Below are 20,699 nucleotides of genomic sequence, written 5' to 3'. Positions count from 1 at the left end.
GCAGTCCAATATGTGAAAGTTCCAAAATTGTCCAGCAGAGGCCCTTGACTTCATATGAATGTCAGATTGTAGGTTAAAATTTCTCAGAAAACGTTCTAGATTAGCGGTGCTTTAGGCGGGCTGAGGCGTAGTTATGGTAACAAACCGCAAATTAAACAAACAGTGGCCACATTTCATGTCAGTCACGCTGACCTGTTCGAATGAGGCGCGATGTACCAGCGTGTACTGTGTGATCGACATATTGGGCACCCCTGATCTAGACTCTCTGTCAGAATGAATACTTCTAACCTGAAAACCTGGTTTGTTTATTGTCCACCGTGAAAAAGATTCCGACGTTAAAACATTGATTCCACGCTTAATTTCTTCATCAGTTAGACGCGCCCCCCTGTCATGCCTCTGCGCCCCCCAGGGAGGGCGCGCCACGCACTTTGAGAAACGCTGCCCTAAGGTCATGGATGATACCATAAATCTCTAATGGTATAATGTAAAGATAAGAGTATTTGAATGTTTGAATGGGTAATAAAAGCGAATTTTAGACTGTAGTTAGCTAACACAGGGCTTTACTTGAAAGCTATAATTAAGACCCTTTGTTTTATAAGATCAAATACCAGGATCCTAACTGAGTCTAGTTTGGACAGTGCTTTTTTGATCTAATGCTGGACCGTTCCTCCTGTGTTTTTGTGTTACTTCTTAAACATTCAACAATCACTCTGCTCTGATACACAAATGCTGCTGTGTGTGAAATCTAAGACAAACATGAATTTTGGCACCAAGTACTAGAACTTTATTTGATGTAAAGTACATAGAATAAAGCCGCTGATTACTTGCTGAAAACCCCGGTGAGAAGACGAAGTCTACAGTTCTCATCCTCCTCTGGCTGACGGTATTGGTGAAGAAACACAGCTGGTACAACTGAGCACTTGGTCATGTGGCTTGAGGATTTAAGCAAATTAACACCCCTAGCTAGATCATCAATATGGACATAACTTGGTGAGATGTTCAGAGAAGCAGAAACAGTGTCTTCTTCTTGTTCTTCAGAGGAAACTATCTTCGTACCATAGTCACCATGGAATCCTGCAACCAAAGGTACTCAGAAAGACTCACCACAGATGCTTGTGCAATGACTAGCACCAAGCCAAGATGGAACAAAGTAAGATTGTGGAACAGCAGAAGTACCATAACCATGTGGTACCAAACAAAACTCTGGTACAGCAGAGCTCTCAATAATGGAGCTCATGACTGAGAACCAAAGTAGAGTAAGGAACAAGATTGACCAAGATGGGGGAGATCACAGTAGTCCCAGGTAAACGTTGGTTGGAAACAAAGGAGGGCAGCCTCCTAATGAGAAGATTCTAAGAACAATGGTGGCAAAGACTTGATGGTGAATCGTGGTTCCTCAAGTTTCTATGAGACAGTTGTGGGTAATGTTAAAAATGGTGGGTAATGTTAAAAATGGTGGAAAATCAGATCGGGGCTATCTTGTTGGAGCGCCTGGTGAATGTCTGTTTCAATGCTTTCCAGGCCCTTCTGAAGAAATTGCGAGCTTTTGTTGTCTTCTTCTGTTTGGTGCCTTTGGATGAGAAAAAAGAGGAATAAATGTTTAAAATAATAGCACTTTGATAATTATTCTTACATAGAACATTATGTCAAACATTTACTCACCAGTTGGGTTTTCAGCAGTGTCGCTGGTAGAAGCATCTGAATCACTTCCACTCGTCTTAGGGACGTCTATAGTGCTGGTGTTTTTTAGGGAAGTGTCCTCTGCTCTCTCATTTTTTGCCTCTGTTACATGAATGGATGTAATTTTAAAATGACATCCAACAGAGCTCATGTATCTTTAAATAACTAGAAATATTAATGGGAAATATCTTACCAGTTTGTGAAAGAGAGTGAATCTTCATGACCTCCTCTGCAATTAAAGCACATAGCCATAAATCTAGATGAGTTTCAGTCAGCAATTCCAGCCAGTTCTGGTCAGCAGGAAGATCTTCATCAAAGCATGACTCAGGTATGTTGAACTCATCTAGAAACCAAGAACTAACAGTATCTCCAGCTACATCTGTAAGTTCACTGTCCCAACCAGACTGAGCATCTGAAAATGACCTGAAGGTGCTTTCTGAGGAGCTGGATGAGTTAAGCTGATTGCCATCCAAGCTGGGTGATTCCTGAATCTGCTTCAGGATGCCATTGATAAGCTCATTGATGGCATCAGTGTTCTCTGGTGAGTAGGTTCGAATTAAAGACTCATCTGATAATTTCTTTTGGAGTTCCACCAGAGTCTCACTTACGACCTTCCTTGCTTCTAAGCTCAGCTGGGAATCGGAATCCGAGCATGAACTCTGGGTCGGACTCTGGCTTTTGTCTGTGGTGCCACAACATGCCAACAAGTCTGATTCCACAGATTTGTTTGAAGATGATGAAGATACATCAGGCACGTTTGATGATTTCTGCAGTGGCAAAAGTCCTTCACTTTCAAGCACTGATATTACCATGTCCAGGGTGTGTTCAACAACATGCTCACTGAGTTTATCTATTTGTACATGTTTTGTAGTTGGGCTGGTAGCAGACTGGCACATTCTACCAGGTCTGAATTTATGTGAGGTGATCTCAGAGTCTTCTGAATTGAAGAGCTGGAGGGTAGTTCTTGTTTCTTCATGAGGTGTAGTAACATTTCTCTCTGTGATCCTTTCAGGAGAGAAAACAGGAGACACTGACGGACTTGGAGGTTCAAGATCCATGTCAGAGTTCTTAAAATCGTCAGCCTTGTTACTATATGTTATCAAAGACACAGAACTGTTCAGCACATCCAGCACCAACTTCTCAGCCGTTGTTAGCAAGGGGGGTGAATTCACAGCATCGTTGGAGGTCATTACTACAGCGCTCTTATAAAAAGAGGAACTCCCTGATTTGGTCCCAGATCTCGCTGGTTTTAAACCCAGGCCTAGAAGATCCTCCAGTATTGCAGCAGCCTCATCAGTCAATTGACTGGTTTTCCTATCACATAAAACCAACAATAAATGTTTTAGTCATACTCATAAATGTTACAGCTTTTATTCACTGTTTAAAGAACTTACTGGATTGAGGTTCCAGTGGGTGGAGACACAAGTGATGAGCCACGGCTCAAATCCTGAGCCAACGTAGTGCCATTGGCCTGGTCATCAGCAATCAACAAGGTTGATTCAGGCGAGCAGGATGGTGCAAATATTCCTTCTCTCAGGTTTTTCACTTCAGATGGAACCTCCATTGGTGGGATACGATGTTCAATCCGGAGCTCTCTAAGAACGTCTTTCTCTAGTTCGTCCAGCTGGATTCTTTGAGTCACCTCCCAGGCCTAAGCACATTATTTTAAATCATAGTTTTATTTAAAATAATACCACCCAACCCCAATCTCATTAAAGTGTAGTAGTGTAGTTCTTACCATTTCAGCATTGTTCAGATTGCTGCCTTGTTTGATGTTTTTCTTGTAGCTTTACATAGAAAAATAAACATCAATTAAAAATGTTAATATGAAAGAATTAGTAAAGGATTAATAAATTACGGACCCACAAAAAACAAAACAAAAACAAACATACATTTTCCTGAAGGTGGTTCTGCCTCTATGGATAAGCCAGTCTTTTAAATGAGCTGTGCTGATGTTCTCAGGAACTCCACCATCAAGTTTTAGCACCATGAACTTCTTCAGGAGCTTCTTCTGCAACCACAAGTGATCATTTAATAGCACTGTAAGCCCCACCTTACTTTAACACTAATGTATTTCACTTTGGTATCATGAGTGAGCTTAAATTCTCCTCAGGAAATGTCTCAAAGGGGTTTTGAAGATGGTGGTTTAAACACTACAGGCTCCATGTTACCTGTTCTTGCTGGAAAAGTTTGTTCCAGCTGAGCTGAACTCTTTGGATGTAGCGCATGTACCGATTCAGCTCTTTCAGCGAGCACAGGACCTAAAAGAAACACAACGCTAGTAAAGAGATGCCAGTAGACCTGTTAAAGACATGTTAAAGTAGTGAAATGCTCAGTTCCTAATGTGGGTACCTGATCGTCCTGGGTGATGAGGCCCTGTTTAAAAAGAAGTTCTTTCCTTTTCCGCTCATTGAAGAATTTCTTCAAGTGTGGATCATGGAGGCTGTTGTAGGATCCACACGTCACTTCAATGTCCTTGTCCGATGTGTCAAATTCTGCCGGTTCCACATACAGCTATCGGCGAATAAGAAAAACACTGCAATATTACTTACCAAACATAAATAATCCAAAGTGTCTGATCTATTTACTGATTTAGTAATTAAGTGCCATGATTATAGAGAGTCCAGAGTAAAACTTATTTAGATGCTCACGCTTTCTCCTAATTTGCTCCTGAAATACTGTGACAGATGCTCCTGGGGATCAGGAACCTTTGGGTGGACAACGTCCACTTTGTTCACTCGACGCATCTGGAAGCACAAAAGACACAAAATTGGCTTAAATTTCATATTTGAGCTTTTTAAAGGAACACACAAGTCTAAAAATGCCTCAATAGCTTAAAAAAGTATCCACACAAAAGTATCAGTAAACATAAGCAATAAGATTTAAGATTAAAGGCATTATGAGCTCTGATATATATATATATATATATATATATATATATATATATATATATATATATATATATATATATATATATATATATATATATATATATATATATATATATAGGTTTACACACACATACAAATCCAGTTTTAATATTATATAGCAAAGTAAAAGTACAGCAACATCTTAAATATATTGTAAATTATACTTAACGTTTCATTAATTAAGCTTTATTATTGATAAATGAACTGATTTATTAATGAATTAATCGATTAGCTCCACTCACATCTCTCTGCTTCTCGTTCCTCCACAGTAAGTAGAAATGAAGCTGATTCACCTCGCGCTCAGGTAATGCAGCCACGCTCATTGTGACGTCACCATAGAACCGTTGAGTAAATTGGTTCAAAAGCAGGAGCGCGTCACGAGTCACGTGTTCAGTCACCAACTGGTGGTGTAGCAGTATCAGGGATCCTGGGAGGAGTGGGATCGGTCCTCATACTATTCATGTGAATAATTCCCAGTTTCCTAACAATCTCACAAAACCTGTATTACATGAACATGCGACTGAAGATTATAGGCTGCATGTTAAAGCCTTATCCAGTAGATGGAGACATCACGTTATAAATAATACACACATATGGCCAAAAGTATGTGGACAAGCCTCTTAAGTAGTGAATTTAGGCGTTTTTTATTCACACCCGCTGCTAAATCAATCAGAATAAATTACGCATGATGAATGATGAGACAATAGTTTGGTAAAGGTTCGTTCCTGTTTCAGCATGACAGTCCTCCTATGTACAAATTAAGGTCTATAAAGTTTGATACATGTCCTATGAAAGAACCGAACCCACCACAACCCCTAACAGAATAACAAGATTCATCAAATTGAAACAGAAAAAACATCACCTCATGAAAAGAACATTGTTCTAATAGGTAAATATGGAGTGGCTTACTACTGTATGTGCGAACCTTCATGAACAATGAATTCCACTCTAATAAATACATACACAATAATAAATATACATATCATTAAATATTAGGGTATTCATCTAGGAAGAACAAAATCGTGAGCATTGTTTTGCTAAGTGAAGAGTACAGTTTACAAATCTGTGAGTACAGTTTACAAATCAGTGGGTACAGTTTAGTATGGATTACTAAACCATGGGTACAGATTTTTTCTCGTTAGTGACCCCTAAGGGGCTCTGTATTACCTTTTCCTGCAAGTCAGAGCTGATACAGCAATTTAACTGAAGTGCTGGTGGTGTGGTGTTACAATAATAAGTGTACTAATAACAACTGATGGGAACACTGATGGATAATCCACAAAGTTGAATCAGTTCATCTGGACACAAGTTTGTTGTAGAGATACGTTTCGTCACTCATCCAAGTGGCTTCTTCAGTCTGAGCTGGTGGTCAATACCCCAACCTTATATGCAGTTAATTTGCATAACGACTTATCACCGCCCACTGCATAACAATGAAATCAGTGATCAGGTCCATACGCAAATCACAATGACCATTAATTACAATTACAACCACTGTCTAAGTGCACACCAGTGGTGATTCCGTATGTGGCGGGAGTAGCGGAACAATTGAGACGGATGTTCTCCAAACACCATGTTTCAGTTGCTTTCAAACCCCAAAACACGCCACGCCAGAAACTAGTTCACCCTAAGGGCTGGGTCCCTTGACACAAACAGAGCAACGTAGTGTACATCGGGGAAACTAAACAGCCACTGGTGAAACGGATGGCCCAGCATAGAAGATCGACCTCTTCTGGCCAGGACTCCGCAGTTTACACTCACCTGCAAGCCAGCGGCCACTCATTTAATGATGATGATGTGCAGATCCTTGACAAGGTGGAACGCTGGTTTGTTCGAGGAGTCAAAGAGGCCATCTATGTGAAGAGGGAACGACCATCCCTGAACCGAGGAGGGGGCCTGAGAGTACATCTCTCACCGTCTTACAACACCGTAATAGGAGCTATACCCCAATCATATGTGAATGGCACACATGGCCATTGTAATTAATGGTCATTGTGATTTGCGTATGGACCTGATCACCAGTTTCATTGTTATGGGCAGTGATCAGTCGTTATGCAAATTAACTGCAAATAAGGTTGGGGTATTCAACACCAGCTCAGACTGAAGAAGTCATTCGGATTGAGTGATGAAACGTATCTCTACAACAAACTTGTGTCCAGATGAACTGATTCAACTTTGTGGATTTGTGTACCTGGATTATTGAGCATGCATCAAGAGACTGATAGATCATATTACACAAAGCTAGTGAGTAAAATATGTTTATTTATATTTTTTACATCGGTGTATTGTGTGTGTGGGGGGGGGATTTTACTTTATTACTTGTGATTACGGCCCTGCATTTTTGGCATACACGCACACAGTTATCCTCTGACCGAGCAACTTGTAATCAAGCTACCCGCAAATCATTTAGCATTTCTGTAATGTCAATCTGAGGGCTGCAGGAAGCTTTCTGACTGTGGCTCCTTAGTGCCCCCTGTAAGTTTTTGGCAGACTGCTGCAGCTCTTGAGGCGTTTTGAAAGGCTTGTCTCCTTCACCTGCCCTCATGGAACACAGCAGTACCTCATTTACCTCTCCCTCAATAGGACGAGAAAGTACATTGGAAAAAACGGCCTGTAAACGGCCCAACACTGACTTCCTCAACACAGAGTCACGACACACCAGATTTAACATAAACACTCCTAAGTGAGAGAGAGAAAGAGAGAAGCATTAATTTACCCTTAGTAACCACAGTGTAACACAATAATTTAATTACATTCTGTTTAGTATTCATGAAAAACAGTGAGGGTGGGAGGAGTAGCAATTGGTCGTGTCTGAGAGACTGAGAGAGAGCTTATAGTCCGGATTTAGCACCGTCTGATTTCCACCTCTTTAGACCGCTCAAAGAAGCTTTAAGGGGAAGAAGATTTTCATGTGATGATGCTGTGAAAGCAGCGGTGCATCAGTGGCTACGCGCTCAAACAAAAACATTTTCTGCTGATGGCATTAAAAAGTTGGCACAATGCTGGGAAAAATGCATCGGAAGGTGACTATGTAGAACAGTGATGTCACTTGTGTTTAAAATTCTTTTTATATATATATATATATATATTTTTTTTTTTCTTTATGCATTTTCTCCCTTTTTAGCACGTCCAATTGCCCGATTGCATCATGCTTCCTCTCCACCAATGCCGATCCCTGCTCTGATTGAGGAGAACGAAGCTAACCCATGCCCCGTCTGACACGTAGGCAGCATGCCGCATGCATCTTATCACTTACACTTTGACGAGTGCAGTGCAGCTTAGCGTTGTGTAAAAGAAATACAGTTCTCTCTGCAGAAGTTCTCTTATTATTAAATGACAAAAAGCAGATGCAGCTGAAGAAATAACATGCTTTTATTATTATATTTTATGCATTTTCTCCCATTTTCTCCCAATTTTGCATAATCCATTTGTCTTCTGCTGCTGGGGGATCCCTGATTGCAGTCGAGGTGAGTATATTGCTGCTCACACCTCCTCTTACCCACGAGCAGCACTTAACGGAAGCCTTTTTCACCCATGCATTCTGCACAGGCGCCTCTCTATCTGCTAATCAGGGTCCTTACACAGCGTTTTAAAGACCGGTGGCAATGCCAAGTTTCAACGCTGCGCCACCTGGGCGCCTAGGAATAACAAGCTTGTATTTAAAAACTTTTGTATGTAGGTGTGGTTACCCTACCTTGAGGGGTTAACAACTTGCAGACCTTCTCCAAAAGTGATGCTTCTACAAAGGCAGGAGGAGGGCAACTTATGCCCAGTTTGGGGTCTTTGCTGTCCACATCAAACATAATGATATCATAAAAATGGCCACCTATAAATAGAATGCCAAATAAATCAAAGGAATGAAAAGACTTTATATTTAAATGAGTTATACAAAAAGTTACAAAAATAACCTAATTCTCAATGTTAGGTATGGTAGTGAATGTGACATTTTCAGGCAGTTTCTCTTCAAAGGCTCAGGGAACCTTGTTAGTATGTATATCATCTTGGAATCTGTGAGGTAATGGATTTTTTCTTTTTAATATCACATCCCTTCTTAAAGGCAAAAACTGGGTGATTGGATCTTCCAGTAGGACAATTATTCAGATTACATCGGTTTTGTAGAGAACGATAAGGTCAGAAATACTGTAAAACCTGTGTGTATGTCGATGTATTCTGACATAAACTATATTATGCCCTTGTCCCACCTTTTTACATCCCCTCCCCTGCGTATCTTGCGTTCTAATTGGCTGTTCGACATAGCACTAATTGCCAGTCGGGCAACTCAGATCTAGATATCTGACAATCTGAAATTCTGTCATAGCTCGGATCGAGTTGTTGAGTAGTTCACACAGTGATTGAGAGTCGAGTTTCGATCCCCAAGTGAATGCTGAGTCTAGCGCTGACCAGTCGCCGAGCGAAAATCAAGGCTAAAATCGTGTAGTGTGAACTAGGCATTACCTAATCCTCACTAAAATCATGTGGTTAGATACAGAAAATAATCCACGAGACTGAAAGATGAAGAGACATGGGTTCCAATGGTTTATGTGGTTTTCATAAAAATGATTTATACAGTTTACATCTGTCTGATATTTCCATTGTGAATTTAAGCTAATTTCCCATTGTTATGCCATTAACCAAAGTTACCAAGGGTGCCAATAATTATGCAGCTGACTATACATCAGTATTTATCTAAAATTGTATAAAAATCTTACCCTTGCTCTCCAGTGTGCTAATGTGTTCTAGGCCATCTCCCAGTATTACTTTCAGTCTGTCATCAGTTTGGAACCCAAACCAGGTCTTTGCCACCTCCAGCATGGCTGGGTCAAGTTCCACCACTTCCACCCGCACACCAGGCACGAAGTCTCGGATAAACTGGGGAAGTCCTCCGCCACCCAGTCCCACCACCAACACCGATACCTTTGCATCTGTACGGAAGATACATATAATCATTTAAATAAGCCATGTCAGCTGCTGTGGTCAATATTCTGGGATCATGCTATACTTCTTTATACACAAGCTCACACCAACAAAGAGTACCTTTATTAATGATGATGTCCTTCCCCAGCATGGCCAGGCCTGCAACCATCACCTCATGGTGAGTACAACACAGAAACCCTCTGTCTATAGTGTGATGTTTGCCAGCTGAAGCTGGAGGGTCGGGGGCTGTGTGTTTTGATTTCTTTTTGTTTTTCTTTTTTTGAGCCGAAAGACCTAAAAGCAGGAGAGTGTAAAAAAACAAACTTCAATACCTTTCAAATTAAGTTTTAAACTAGTCTTAAACTGGTAATTAATCACTCACTTGTGGTGGATCGCAGGCGGCTTTCGGACTGCACTAGCTGAGAGTTTTTCATGAAAATCAATCTACGGTACAGATGACCATCCTCTCCTCTGACATCTTCTACAGAGTACTTGCCTGTTAGATCACTGACCCCTCTGCCCACAACTTCTCTCCAGCCTAGGTCACCTCCAACAGACAAGAACGGAACCTGAGCAAAACAAGGAGAAGTCAAGTGTCTATAACAAATAAGTAAACAATTGAATAAATAAACTCACAATCTCACACTAAACTAAGGGATCTTCAAAAGTTTCCTTACTTTTATATTTTCATTTCAAAGGGAGGCAGGAGTAGTTTGTTTGTTTGTTTATTTGGATTTTAACGTCATGTTTTACACTCTTTGGGTACACTCATGACAGACACAGTGATTCATCAATTCACAAGGTTATATCGAACACAGTCATGGACAATTTAGTGTCTCCAATTCACCTCACTTGCATGTCTTTGGACTGTGGGAGGAAACCAGAGCTCCTAGAGGAAACCCACACAGACAAAGGGAGAACATGCAAACTCCACACAGAAAGGACCCGGACCACCCCACCTGGGGATCGAACACAGGACCTTCTTGCTGTGAGGCAACAGTGCTACCCACTTAGCCACTGTGCCGCCCCGTAGAAGAAGCAGTAACTGGTTGTGTCTGAGAGACTGAGAAAGAGCTTATAGTCCGGATTTAGCGCCATCTGATTTCCACCTTTTTGGACCGCTCAAAGACGCTTTAAGAGGAAGAAGATTTTCATGTGATGATGATGTGAAAGCAGAGGTGCATCAGTGGCTACACGCTCAACCAAAAACATTTTTTGTTGATGGCATTAAACTGTTGGTACAATGCTGGGAAAAATGCTGGGAAGGTGACTTTTTTTTCTAAATTCTTAATAAATAGAGTTTAAAAAGTGCGGAAACTTTTTGAAGAACACCCTTGTATGTGAGAGAAATCTAAACTTTAATTAAATCATTCAGGTTTATTCTAAATAAATGAATTGCGATTAAGCTATTATGTAACAACTGTGACAGACCTAAGTACAATACAGTGGTACCTTGTAACTCAACGTCCCCTAAACTCAAAATCTTTCAAACTCAACACCCTTTGTTGAGAAATTTGTACCCCAATTCTCGACATTACCCTTAAACTTAACGTGTGCGACCACTGCTTTGTTCAGCGCTCGGCTTAAGTGGTGCGGTAATATTAAGTGCGAATATGAGGCGAATCTGCATGTGTGGAATAAATTCACAAATTCACTCTGAAAGCTCTACATGTATCTGTGTTTAGCTAGATTTTCCTCCTGTCTCACTTTTAAACTTGTGTTATAGCTCGGGGTTCTGAGAAATTGTGAGAATCGGCTTTTCTGAGAGTCTAAAAAGCTTAATGTGAATTAATGTATTAAATTAAATATATTAATGTATTAAATTAAATATATATATATATATATATATACAGTGTATCACAAAAGTGAGTGCACCCCTCACATTTCTGCAAATATTTTATTATATCTTTTCATGGGACAACACTATAGAAATAAAACTTGGATATAACTTAGAGTAGTCAGTGTACAACTTGTATAGCAGTGTAGATTTACTGTCTTCTGAAAATAACTCAACACACAGCCATTAATGTCTAAATAGCTGGCAACATAAGTGAGTACACCCCACAGTGAACATGTCCAAATTGTGCCCAAAGTGTCAATATTTTGTGTGACCACCATTATTATCCAGCACTGCCTTAACCCTCCTTGGCATGGAATTCACCAGAGCTGCACAGGTTGCTACTGGAATCCTCTTCCACTCCTCCATGATGACATCAAGGAGCTGGTGGATGTTAGACACCTTGAACTCCTCCACCTTCCACTTGAGGATGCGCCACAGGTGCTCAATTGGGTTTAGTCCATCACCTTTACCTTCAGCTTCCTCAGCAAGGCAGTTGTCATCTTGGAGGTTGTGTTTGGGGTCGTTATCCTGTTGGAAAACTGCCATGAGGCCCAGTTTTCGAAGGGAGGGGATCATGCTCTGTTTCAGAATGTCACAGTACATGTTGGAATTCATGTTTCCCTCAATGAACTGCAGCTCCCCAGTGCCAGCAACACTCATGCAGCCCAAGACCATGATGCTACCACCACCATGCTTGACTGTAGGCAAGATACAGTTGTCTGGGTACTTCTCACCAGGGCGCCGCCACACATGCTGGACACCATCTGAGCCAAACAAGTTTATCTTGGTCTCGTCAGACCACAGGGCATTCCAGTAATCCATGTTCTTGGACTGCTTGTCTTCAGCAAACTGTTTGCTGGCTTTCTTGTGCGTCAGCTTCCTTCTGGGATGACGACCATGCAGACCGAGTTGATGCAGTGTGCGGCGTATGGTCTGAGCACTGACAGGCTGACCTCCCACGTCTTCAACCTCTGCAGCAATGCTGGCAGCACTCATGTGTCTATTTTTTAAAGCCAACCTCTGGATATGATGCCGAACACATGGACTCAACTTCTTTGGTCGACCCTGGCGAAGCCTGTTCCGAGTGGAACCTGTCCTGGAAAACCGCTGTATGACCTTGGCCACCATGCTGTAGCTCAGTTTCAGGGTGTAAGCAATCTTCTTATAGCCCAGGCCATCTTTGTGGAGAGCAACAATTCTATTTCTCACATCCTCAGAGAGTTCTTTGCCATGAGGTGCCATGTTGAATATCCAAAAAATGAAAATTGTACCCAAAACACCAAATTTAACAGCCCTGCTCCCCGTTTACACCTGGGACCTTGACACATGACACCAGGGAGGGACAACGACACATTTGGGCACAATTTGGACATGTTCACTGTGGGGTGTACTCACTTATGTTGCCAGCTATTTAGACATTAATGGCTGTGTGTTGAGTTATTTTCAGAAGACAGTAAATCTACATTGCTATACAAGCTGTACACTGACTACTCTAAGTTATATCCAAGTTTCATGTCTATAGTGTTGTCCCATGAAAAGATATAATGAAATATTTGCAGAAATGTGAGGGGTGTACTCACTTTTGTGATACACTGTATATAAGATACCTTTTCTGTTTTTTTTTACTGTACCATCAGTGCACACTTTGCCTGATGTTGTACTGTTCATGCTGCTGCTACATTGTTTATTGTTTATTATACGTTTAGAAATAGTGTACCTTTTACTATTTAACTTGTATGTATGTTGACACCTACACCAAAAGAAATTCCTTGTACATCTGCTACTTGGCGAATAAAAAAGATTCTGATTCTGATTCAAAGAAACACTAAAACTCAATTATACTGCTCATAAGTTCTCTCCACTAATTAAGACACATAGGGACACAATAAAGTAAAGGTAAAGAGCATGTTTTATTGTAGTTTTTATTTATTTTTAGCTGTTTTGTTTTATTGTATTTCAGTGTTTAATATTATACTTGTGTTATTTTCAGTGTATAAGTGTCAAAAACAACCCCAGTATTTTCCATTAGCCTAAAGTATATGCAGTTCCACGGGACCATGGAACACATTAACAGGTTTTTCATACATCCTTATGGGAAAAAAACCTTAAAACTCAACGCCTTTTAAACTCAACGCCACTCATAGAACAAATTAACGTTGAGTTTCAAGGTACCGCTGTATTGTCCAATCCATAGACTTGTTGTGCTTGCAGTAGAGATGCAAACAGGCTGTTTATTTCAACCTTCAAGCATTTGATCAGAAATAATATTATGACTTTGGAGTAAATTTCTGTGCAGATGATTAATTAAAATCTGTGCTTACAAAAATGTGACAACCAATTTTTTCTTTTTTCTTTTTGTATTTTCTCTAGCCCATATCCCCTTCGAAACATGAGCAGCAGCCGCCTGCATTTTTTCACCCACACCTTGATGTGTGTTGCGCCACCTAGCGTTGCATGCAGAGAGACACACCCTAAGAGCACTCCTTCAGCCTCTAATCAGCCAGCAGAGGTCGTAACTGCACCATTCTGACAGAGAGAATCCCACTTCCGGCCCCTTGTCCCGCCTCCCCCCAACTGAACAACCGGCCAATCGTTGTTCATGTAGCCACTCAGCCTCGAGCCGGTAAGGCAGAGCTGGATTCGATACCACGTATCCGGAATCCAGCCCTGGTTGCAGCGCGTGTTTTTACCGCTGCGCCACCTGAGCGGCTAACCACTTCTTGTTTTAAACCATCATAACAATGTTATTACTGTACCTGATGATTAGCTGGCATTCCTGGAGGAGCAAGATCCATCACCATGGGAGAGAGTTCTGACTGGACTGCTTGCATGTCTTTATATTCCTGGTCTCGATGCATCGCAACAATGATTAGTCGCCGGAAGTTAGCGCTGGAGGCTAGCTGAGCACGACCCTCAGCTGACCCGTACAACCAATCAGATTCACGACCTTGAGGAACTACACAAATCAAACACATGATTATTATTGACATAATAAAAGACCGCTAATTTAACAAGTGAGAAAATATGAAAGCCACTTACCAATGAATATCGCAAAGTGGTTGGAGCGAGGCACCTTGGTGGAAGGTGGACTGTCCTGGATAGTTAATGTGTATCGAGGACGACCAGTGGTTGCATGACACAGTGTGAGAGAGGGTGTGCTACCAGGGTCTGTGCCACCTTTCAGCTTCTGAAGTACAAGTGCATAGGACTGGTGTTCCTTCACTGCAGCCAATAGCTCAGACACTGAAGGCAGTCTGCAGGGGGCACCGTCCTCACCCAGGCACATTTCTAGCACTTTAAAAGGAGGTGGCTGACGAAACTTGGTGCAGACGAGAACAAAAACAGGCAGAGCAAACGATGAGGAATCCGAGTCCTGGCTCTGCTGGCTCAAGCAGTGGATCCGTACGGCCCATCCAGCGTCGGCAAAGTGTTCCACTGCCAGCTTTATCACATGCTCTTGGGCAAGAGTCACGCAGACGTAGCGCCCACCCACGACCAAAACTCTGCCCATTTCAGCCAGCATGCGTCCAGCCACAATGCCTTCCTCCTCTGACGCCATGGCATCCAAAGTACCCTTATCCAGAATAGCTTGGAAGCTGTCACCTTCATAACCTGTCTGGGTGGCATCTACCTGATTAAATGTGAGGTCAGATCGTCGCTGGGCATTTCGTTGGTTCATATGACTCACGACTGTCTCGCTAATGTCAATGTTGGTTAAGGAGCGGTAGCCAACATCATAAAGCTGCTCACTTAGCTCTGAGTTTCCACAACCCACCACTAAAACCTGCACAGAGAAAAGTTTATTAAAGTTCTGCACATTAAAACTACCCACATATACTATATACAAACACTCAGCAAGAACTTTCACATATTAGGTGCACCAGGTGACCTGGTTAATTTTGAGTAACACCCTTGGCAACTCAATTAACCCAATTTTATTGATTTATAAAAATTTTAACATCATGTTTGGTTACGTTCATGACAAACGGTAGTTACTCATTACACAAAGATTAATCAGTTCTCAAGTTTAATGTCAAACACAGTCATGGACTATTTTGTATCTCCATGTAACCTGACTATGTTTTGTGGGAGGAAACTGGAGCTCCCGGAGGAAACCCACACAGACACAGGGAGAACATGCAAACACAGAAAGGACCCGGACCGCCCCACCTGGGGATCGAACCCAGGACCTTCTTGCTGTGAGGCGACAGTGCTACCCACTGAGCCACCTTGCCGCCCAATTAACGCAATTAAAATAGGCCGATTTAGATAAATGAGCAGTCAGGATTGTTGGTAACAGTCCTGCCCATGGCTTAAGTATTCTTCAAAAGTTGATGCATGCTCTTGCTTTCCGTTTTCCTTTTTTGGGAAACGGTTAAAAATGTAGCTTTTTTAAAAAATTTCACAAAGCATGTTTTTATACACTTAAATGTGGCACTACACAATGATAAAGGCTTTTACAAGCATGTTTAAAAGCAAGTATTCTTTTTTTAGCTTACTGATAATTCTCTCATTACATTTGGCACAGAGCTTGCAAATACTAAGCTTTTTATAAATCATCCTCTTATACTTATACTTAATATCGGGGGTACGGTGACTTGGTGGGTAGCACTGTCACCTCACAGCAAGAAGGTCCTGGGTTCGATCCCCAGGTGGGGCGGTCCGGGTCCTTTCTGTGTGGAGTTTGCATGTTCTCCCCATGTCCGTGTGGGTTTCCTCCGGGAGCTCCGGTTTCCTCCCACAACCCAAAGACCATGACTGTGTTTGATATTAAACTTTGTGAACTGATGAATCTTGTGTAACGAGTAACTACCATTTCTGTCATGAATATAACCAAAGTGTGTAAAACATGATGTTAAAATCCTAATAAATAAAAAAAACATACTTTAATATCAAGATGCCCTTACTTGTTACCAATACACCTGCTTATTGTAGAATGTTCGCCCCTGTCCCAACTTTTTAAGTGTGTTACAGGCATCAATTTCAAAATTTGATTATATCTCAAAAATACAATTCAATTGATAGGGCGAAAACACTAAAAAAGACTTCTTTGTACTTGTTAATGAAATAAAGGTTTAAGAAAATTAAAAAATGATGTATTATTGGTTTTATTGCATTTAAAAAAATGTCCTTTTCAGAAATGGGGTTGTATTTTAAATAAAACCAAAAGAGGCAGCATGGTGGCTCGGTGGGTAGGACTATTGCTTTACAGAAAGAGGGTCCTGGGTGTTTTCTGTGTAGAGTTTGCATGTTCTCCACGTGTCTGTGTGGGTTTCCTCCGGACGATCCGGTTTCCTCCCACAGTCCAAAGACATGCAGTCAGGATAATTAGAGATACTAAAGTCCTCCTAGGTATGAGTGTATGAGACTATGGGTGTGTGTGTGTGTGTCTTGTGATGGACTGGTGACCTGTCAGGGGTGTTTTCTGTGTTTCGCCCAGTGAATCGGACCCACCGCGACCCCGAATAGGATAAAACAGACAGTGAATGAATGAATAAAACCAAAAGTGTTGAATAATTTATTTCACTGACTTAAATATAGAGACACACAGATAAATAGATAAACAGAAAATGAATACAGTATGTGTTGAGAGCAAATGAAATACAGTAGTGCAGTATTAAGTAGTAAACATAAACATGATGTACAGTTATTAGGTTGTTACCTTATCTCTGGGTTTGATATATTTATGGAGCACACCGCACAGTGAGTTGTAGTCTCCATACCATTCAAACACTTTTTCTCCCCGTTTGCGGAAAAATCGCTCCCAGTAATCAGCTGAGCTGAACTCCTCCACGCTTTTAGGTAACAGACTCATATTCTGCATATGTCATGAAATTATAAACACGCGTTAAAATCCACCTTCCCACATGTTTGTAGTAACCACCCGGACAGATTATCCTGACGGACCAGACAACATGCAGCCCCAGTGCAAGTCATGCGTCCCAATTCACACCTAACTCACTACATAGTGCACTACCAAGGGAGCCTCCTTCTTAGCAAACACACATACGCGGTCACGTTGTTACAAACCACTAACTTTGAAATATGCAACATTATACTGAATTATACCTCCGAAAGACATCCAGTCAGGTTTGCTGGGGCTATTAGAAAGTAATGGGTTTGATTCATATTTGGAGCGGTCTGGGTCTTTCCTGTGTGGAGTAGTTGAATTAGAGTTGAATGTGGCCCTAAATAAATATATGCTGCAGAGATGGATTCTAACCAAGTACAAGATCAATGACCACAGTCTGGCCATCAAGTGATGGGTGTGATTCATATTTGGAGCGGTTTGGGTCCTTTCTGTGTGGAGTAGTTGATATTTGGCAGCACTTGGGCTGATGGAAAACCAGGCATTTACGTAATTTTAAATTAGAGTTGAATATGGCCCTTAATGAATATATGCAGCAGATCCTAGCAGATCCAGGATCCTAACCAAGTGCAAGATTAGTGACCACGTTCTGACCATCAAAAAGAGCAGATCTGCTGCTCAGGTGGCACAGCGGTAAAATACGCTAGCACACCAGAGCTGGGATTTCGAATACATCGCATCATATCTCAGCTCTGCCATCTGGCTGGGCTGGGTGGCTACATGAACGTTTGGCTGTTGTTCATCCTGGGAGGGAGCTGGATAGGGACCTCATAGCTGATGCAATTACGACCTCTGCTGGCTGATTGATGGCGTCTGCACAGAGTTGAGGGTGTCACTCTCCGTGCACAAGGCTGATCCGCATATGAACCCGCCTTGTGCAGGTAAAAAAATGCAGTCAGCTACCGCTCACGTGTCAGTTCGCTCTCTTTAATCGGGGCGGGGGTCAGCACCGGTAGAGAGGAAGCATAACGCAATTGGGTAAAAAAAAATTTGACTTGCTGAAAAAAATCAGGAGAAAAAGGGTTGAAAATGCATTAAGAAAAGGGCAAACCTTTTTTGACCGAAATACCTAGCTGGCCAGAGATGAGAGATTGTGAGAGTAGTACATTACAGGTGAGGTTGAGACAAAGGTCCATTTCTCCTTTGAGAAAATTTACATTCAAAACTCAAATCCCAGTGAAGAAAACTACATTTTCATTTAAGCCATTTGCCAGATGCTTTTATTCATTTGTGACCAAATAAAATGCAAGTAATTGAAGGATATAGCTTAGGGGCCCAACAGAAGAAACTTAGCGGTGGTGAGGCTTTAACCAGCAACCTTTCAATCGCTAGTCCTATTCTCTAACCACTTAGCTACAACCACTTAGTTTGGTCCTAAATAAGATTAAACCTACATACGACAATGTAGACACGGCGGGTTATTATACAATGAGTGATGGAACTACAAGCAGGGGCAATGTCAAAAATCTCATCACATTTTACAAGGTGGATTTTTTTATACCAGGAGACTGGGATCACCTCAGATCTACCCTTAAATCAAGGTCATTCTGGCTTTTATAATATGGCTAAAGACATGCCCACCTATGTAGAACCAGGGCCACCCCAGATACTCCCCTACACACCTAACAGTGGTCAGTGGTAGCCTAGTGGGTAGAGCAACCGGAAGATTGGCGGGTTCAAATCCAGGCTCTGCTATGCAGCCACTGTTGGGTCCTTGAGCAAGGCCCTTAACCTTGTCTGCTCCAGGGGCGCCGTACGTTGGCTGACGCTGTGCTATGACCCCAGCTTCCAAACAAGCTGGGATATGCGAAGAAAGAATTTCATTGTACTGTACACCTGTATATGTATGTAAATATTTTATATATACATATATATATATATATATATACAGTGTATCACAAAAGTGAGTACACCCCTCACATTTCTGCAAATATTTCATTATATCTTGTCATGGGACAACACTGTAGACATGAAACTTGGATATAACTTAGAGTAGTCAGTGTACAGCTTGTATAGCAGTGTAGATTTACTGTCTTCTGAAAATAACTCAACACACAGCCATTAATGTCTAAATGGCTGGCAACATAACTCAGTACACCCCACAGTGAACATGTCCAAATTGTGCCCAAATGTGTCATTGTCCCTCCCTGGTGTCATGTGTCAAGGTCCCAGGTGTAAATGGGGAGCAGGGCTGTTAAATTTGGTGTTTTGGGTACAATTCTCTCATACTGGCCACTGGATATTCAACATGGCACCTCATGGCAAAGAACTCTCTGAGGATGTGAGAAATAGAATTGTTGCTCTCCACAAAGATGGCCTGGGCTATAAGAAGATTGCTAACACCCTGAAACTGAGCTACAGCATGGTGGCCAAGGTCATACAGCGGTTTTCCAGGACAGGTTCCACTCAGAACAGGCTTCGCCAGGGTCGACCAAAGAAGTTGAGTCCACGTGTTCGGCGTCATATCCAGAGGTTGGCTTTAAAAAATAGACACATGAGTGCTGCCAGCATTGCTGCAGAGGTTGAAGACGTGGGAGGTCAGCCTGTCAGTGCTCAGACCATACGCCGCACACTGCATCAACTCGGTCTGCATGGTCGTCATCCCAGAAGGAAGCTGACGCACAAGAAAGCCCGCAAACAGTTTGCTGAAGACAAGCAGTCCAAGAACATGGATTACTGGAATGCCCTGTGGTCTGACGAGACCAAGATAAACTTGTTTGGCTCAGATGGTGTCCAGCATGTGTGGCGGCGCCCTGGTGAGAAGTACCAAGACAACTGTATCTTGCCTACAGTCAAGCATGGTGGTGGTAGCATCATGGTCTTGGGCTGCATGAGTGTTGCTGGCACTGGGGAGCTGCAGTTCATTGAGGGAAACATGAATTCCAACATGTACTGTGACATTCTGAAACAGAGCATGATCCCCTCCCTTCGAAAACTGGGCCTCATGGCAGTTTTCCAACAGGATAACGACCCCAAACACAACCTCCAAGATGACAACTGCCTTGCTGAGGAAGCTGAAGGTAAAGGTGATGGACTAAACCCAATTGAGCATTCTCAAGTGGAAGGTGGAGGAGTTCAAGGTGTCTAACATCCACCAGCTCCGTGATGTCATCATGGAGGAGTGGAAGAGGATTCCAGTAGCAACCTGTGCAGCTCTGGTGAATTCCATGCCCAGGAGGGTTAAGGCAGTGCTGGATAATAATGGTGGTCACACAAAATATTGACACTTTGGGCACAATTTGGACATGTTCACTGTGGGGTGTACTCACTTATGTTGCCAGCTATTTAGACATTAATGGCTGTGTGTTGAGTTATTTTCAGAAGACAGTAAATCTACACTGCTATACAAGTTGTACACTGACTACTCTAAGTTATATCCAAGTTTTATTTCTATAGTGTTGTCCCATGAAAAGATATAATAAAATATTTGCAGAAATGTGAGGGGTGTACTCACTTTTGTGATACA

The 20,699-nt window shown here is 41.9% G+C and overlaps 2 protein-coding genes across 2 annotated transcripts; both read right to left on the bottom strand.

Annotated features, from left to right (window-relative positions):
• Positions 1–1,418: 1,418 nt before the first annotated feature.
• LOC134320861 (uncharacterized) lies at positions 1,419–4,933 on the bottom strand. The gene is made up of 10 exons (XM_063002495.1): positions 4,853–4,933; positions 4,332–4,427; positions 4,033–4,194; positions 3,852–3,941; positions 3,573–3,691; positions 3,419–3,467; positions 3,075–3,331; positions 1,874–2,994; positions 1,663–1,782; positions 1,419–1,570 (listed from the first exon to the last, which is right to left on the bottom strand). The coding sequence occupies exons 1-10, from the start codon at positions 4,931–4,933 to the stop codon at positions 1,464–1,466; spliced, it is 2,202 nt and encodes a 733-aa protein (XP_062858565.1). The 3' UTR covers positions 1,419–1,463.
• Positions 4,934–6,852: 1,919 nt separating this feature from the next.
• On the bottom strand, positions 6,853–17,240 carry mettl13 (methyltransferase 13, eEF1A lysine and N-terminal methyltransferase). The gene is made up of 8 exons (XM_063001294.1): positions 17,027–17,240; positions 14,404–15,148; positions 14,121–14,320; positions 9,907–10,093; positions 9,645–9,818; positions 9,320–9,532; positions 8,305–8,436; positions 6,853–7,289 (listed from the first exon to the last, which is right to left on the bottom strand). Exons 1-8 carry the CDS (start codon positions 17,186–17,188, stop codon positions 6,997–6,999), a joined length of 2,106 nt encoding a protein of 701 aa, XP_062857364.1. The 5' UTR covers positions 17,189–17,240; the 3' UTR covers positions 6,853–6,996.
• Positions 17,241–20,699: the final 3,459 nt, after the last annotated feature.

The sequence above is a fragment of the Trichomycterus rosablanca genome, chromosome 9 (assembly GCF_030014385.1).
Source record: "Trichomycterus rosablanca isolate fTriRos1 chromosome 9, fTriRos1.hap1, whole genome shotgun sequence".
NCBI classification, from domain to species: domain Eukaryota; kingdom Metazoa; phylum Chordata; class Actinopteri; order Siluriformes; family Trichomycteridae; genus Trichomycterus; species Trichomycterus rosablanca.
The sequence above is the reverse complement of the archived record's forward strand: the minus strand, read 5'-3'. Positions and strand labels throughout refer to the sequence as shown.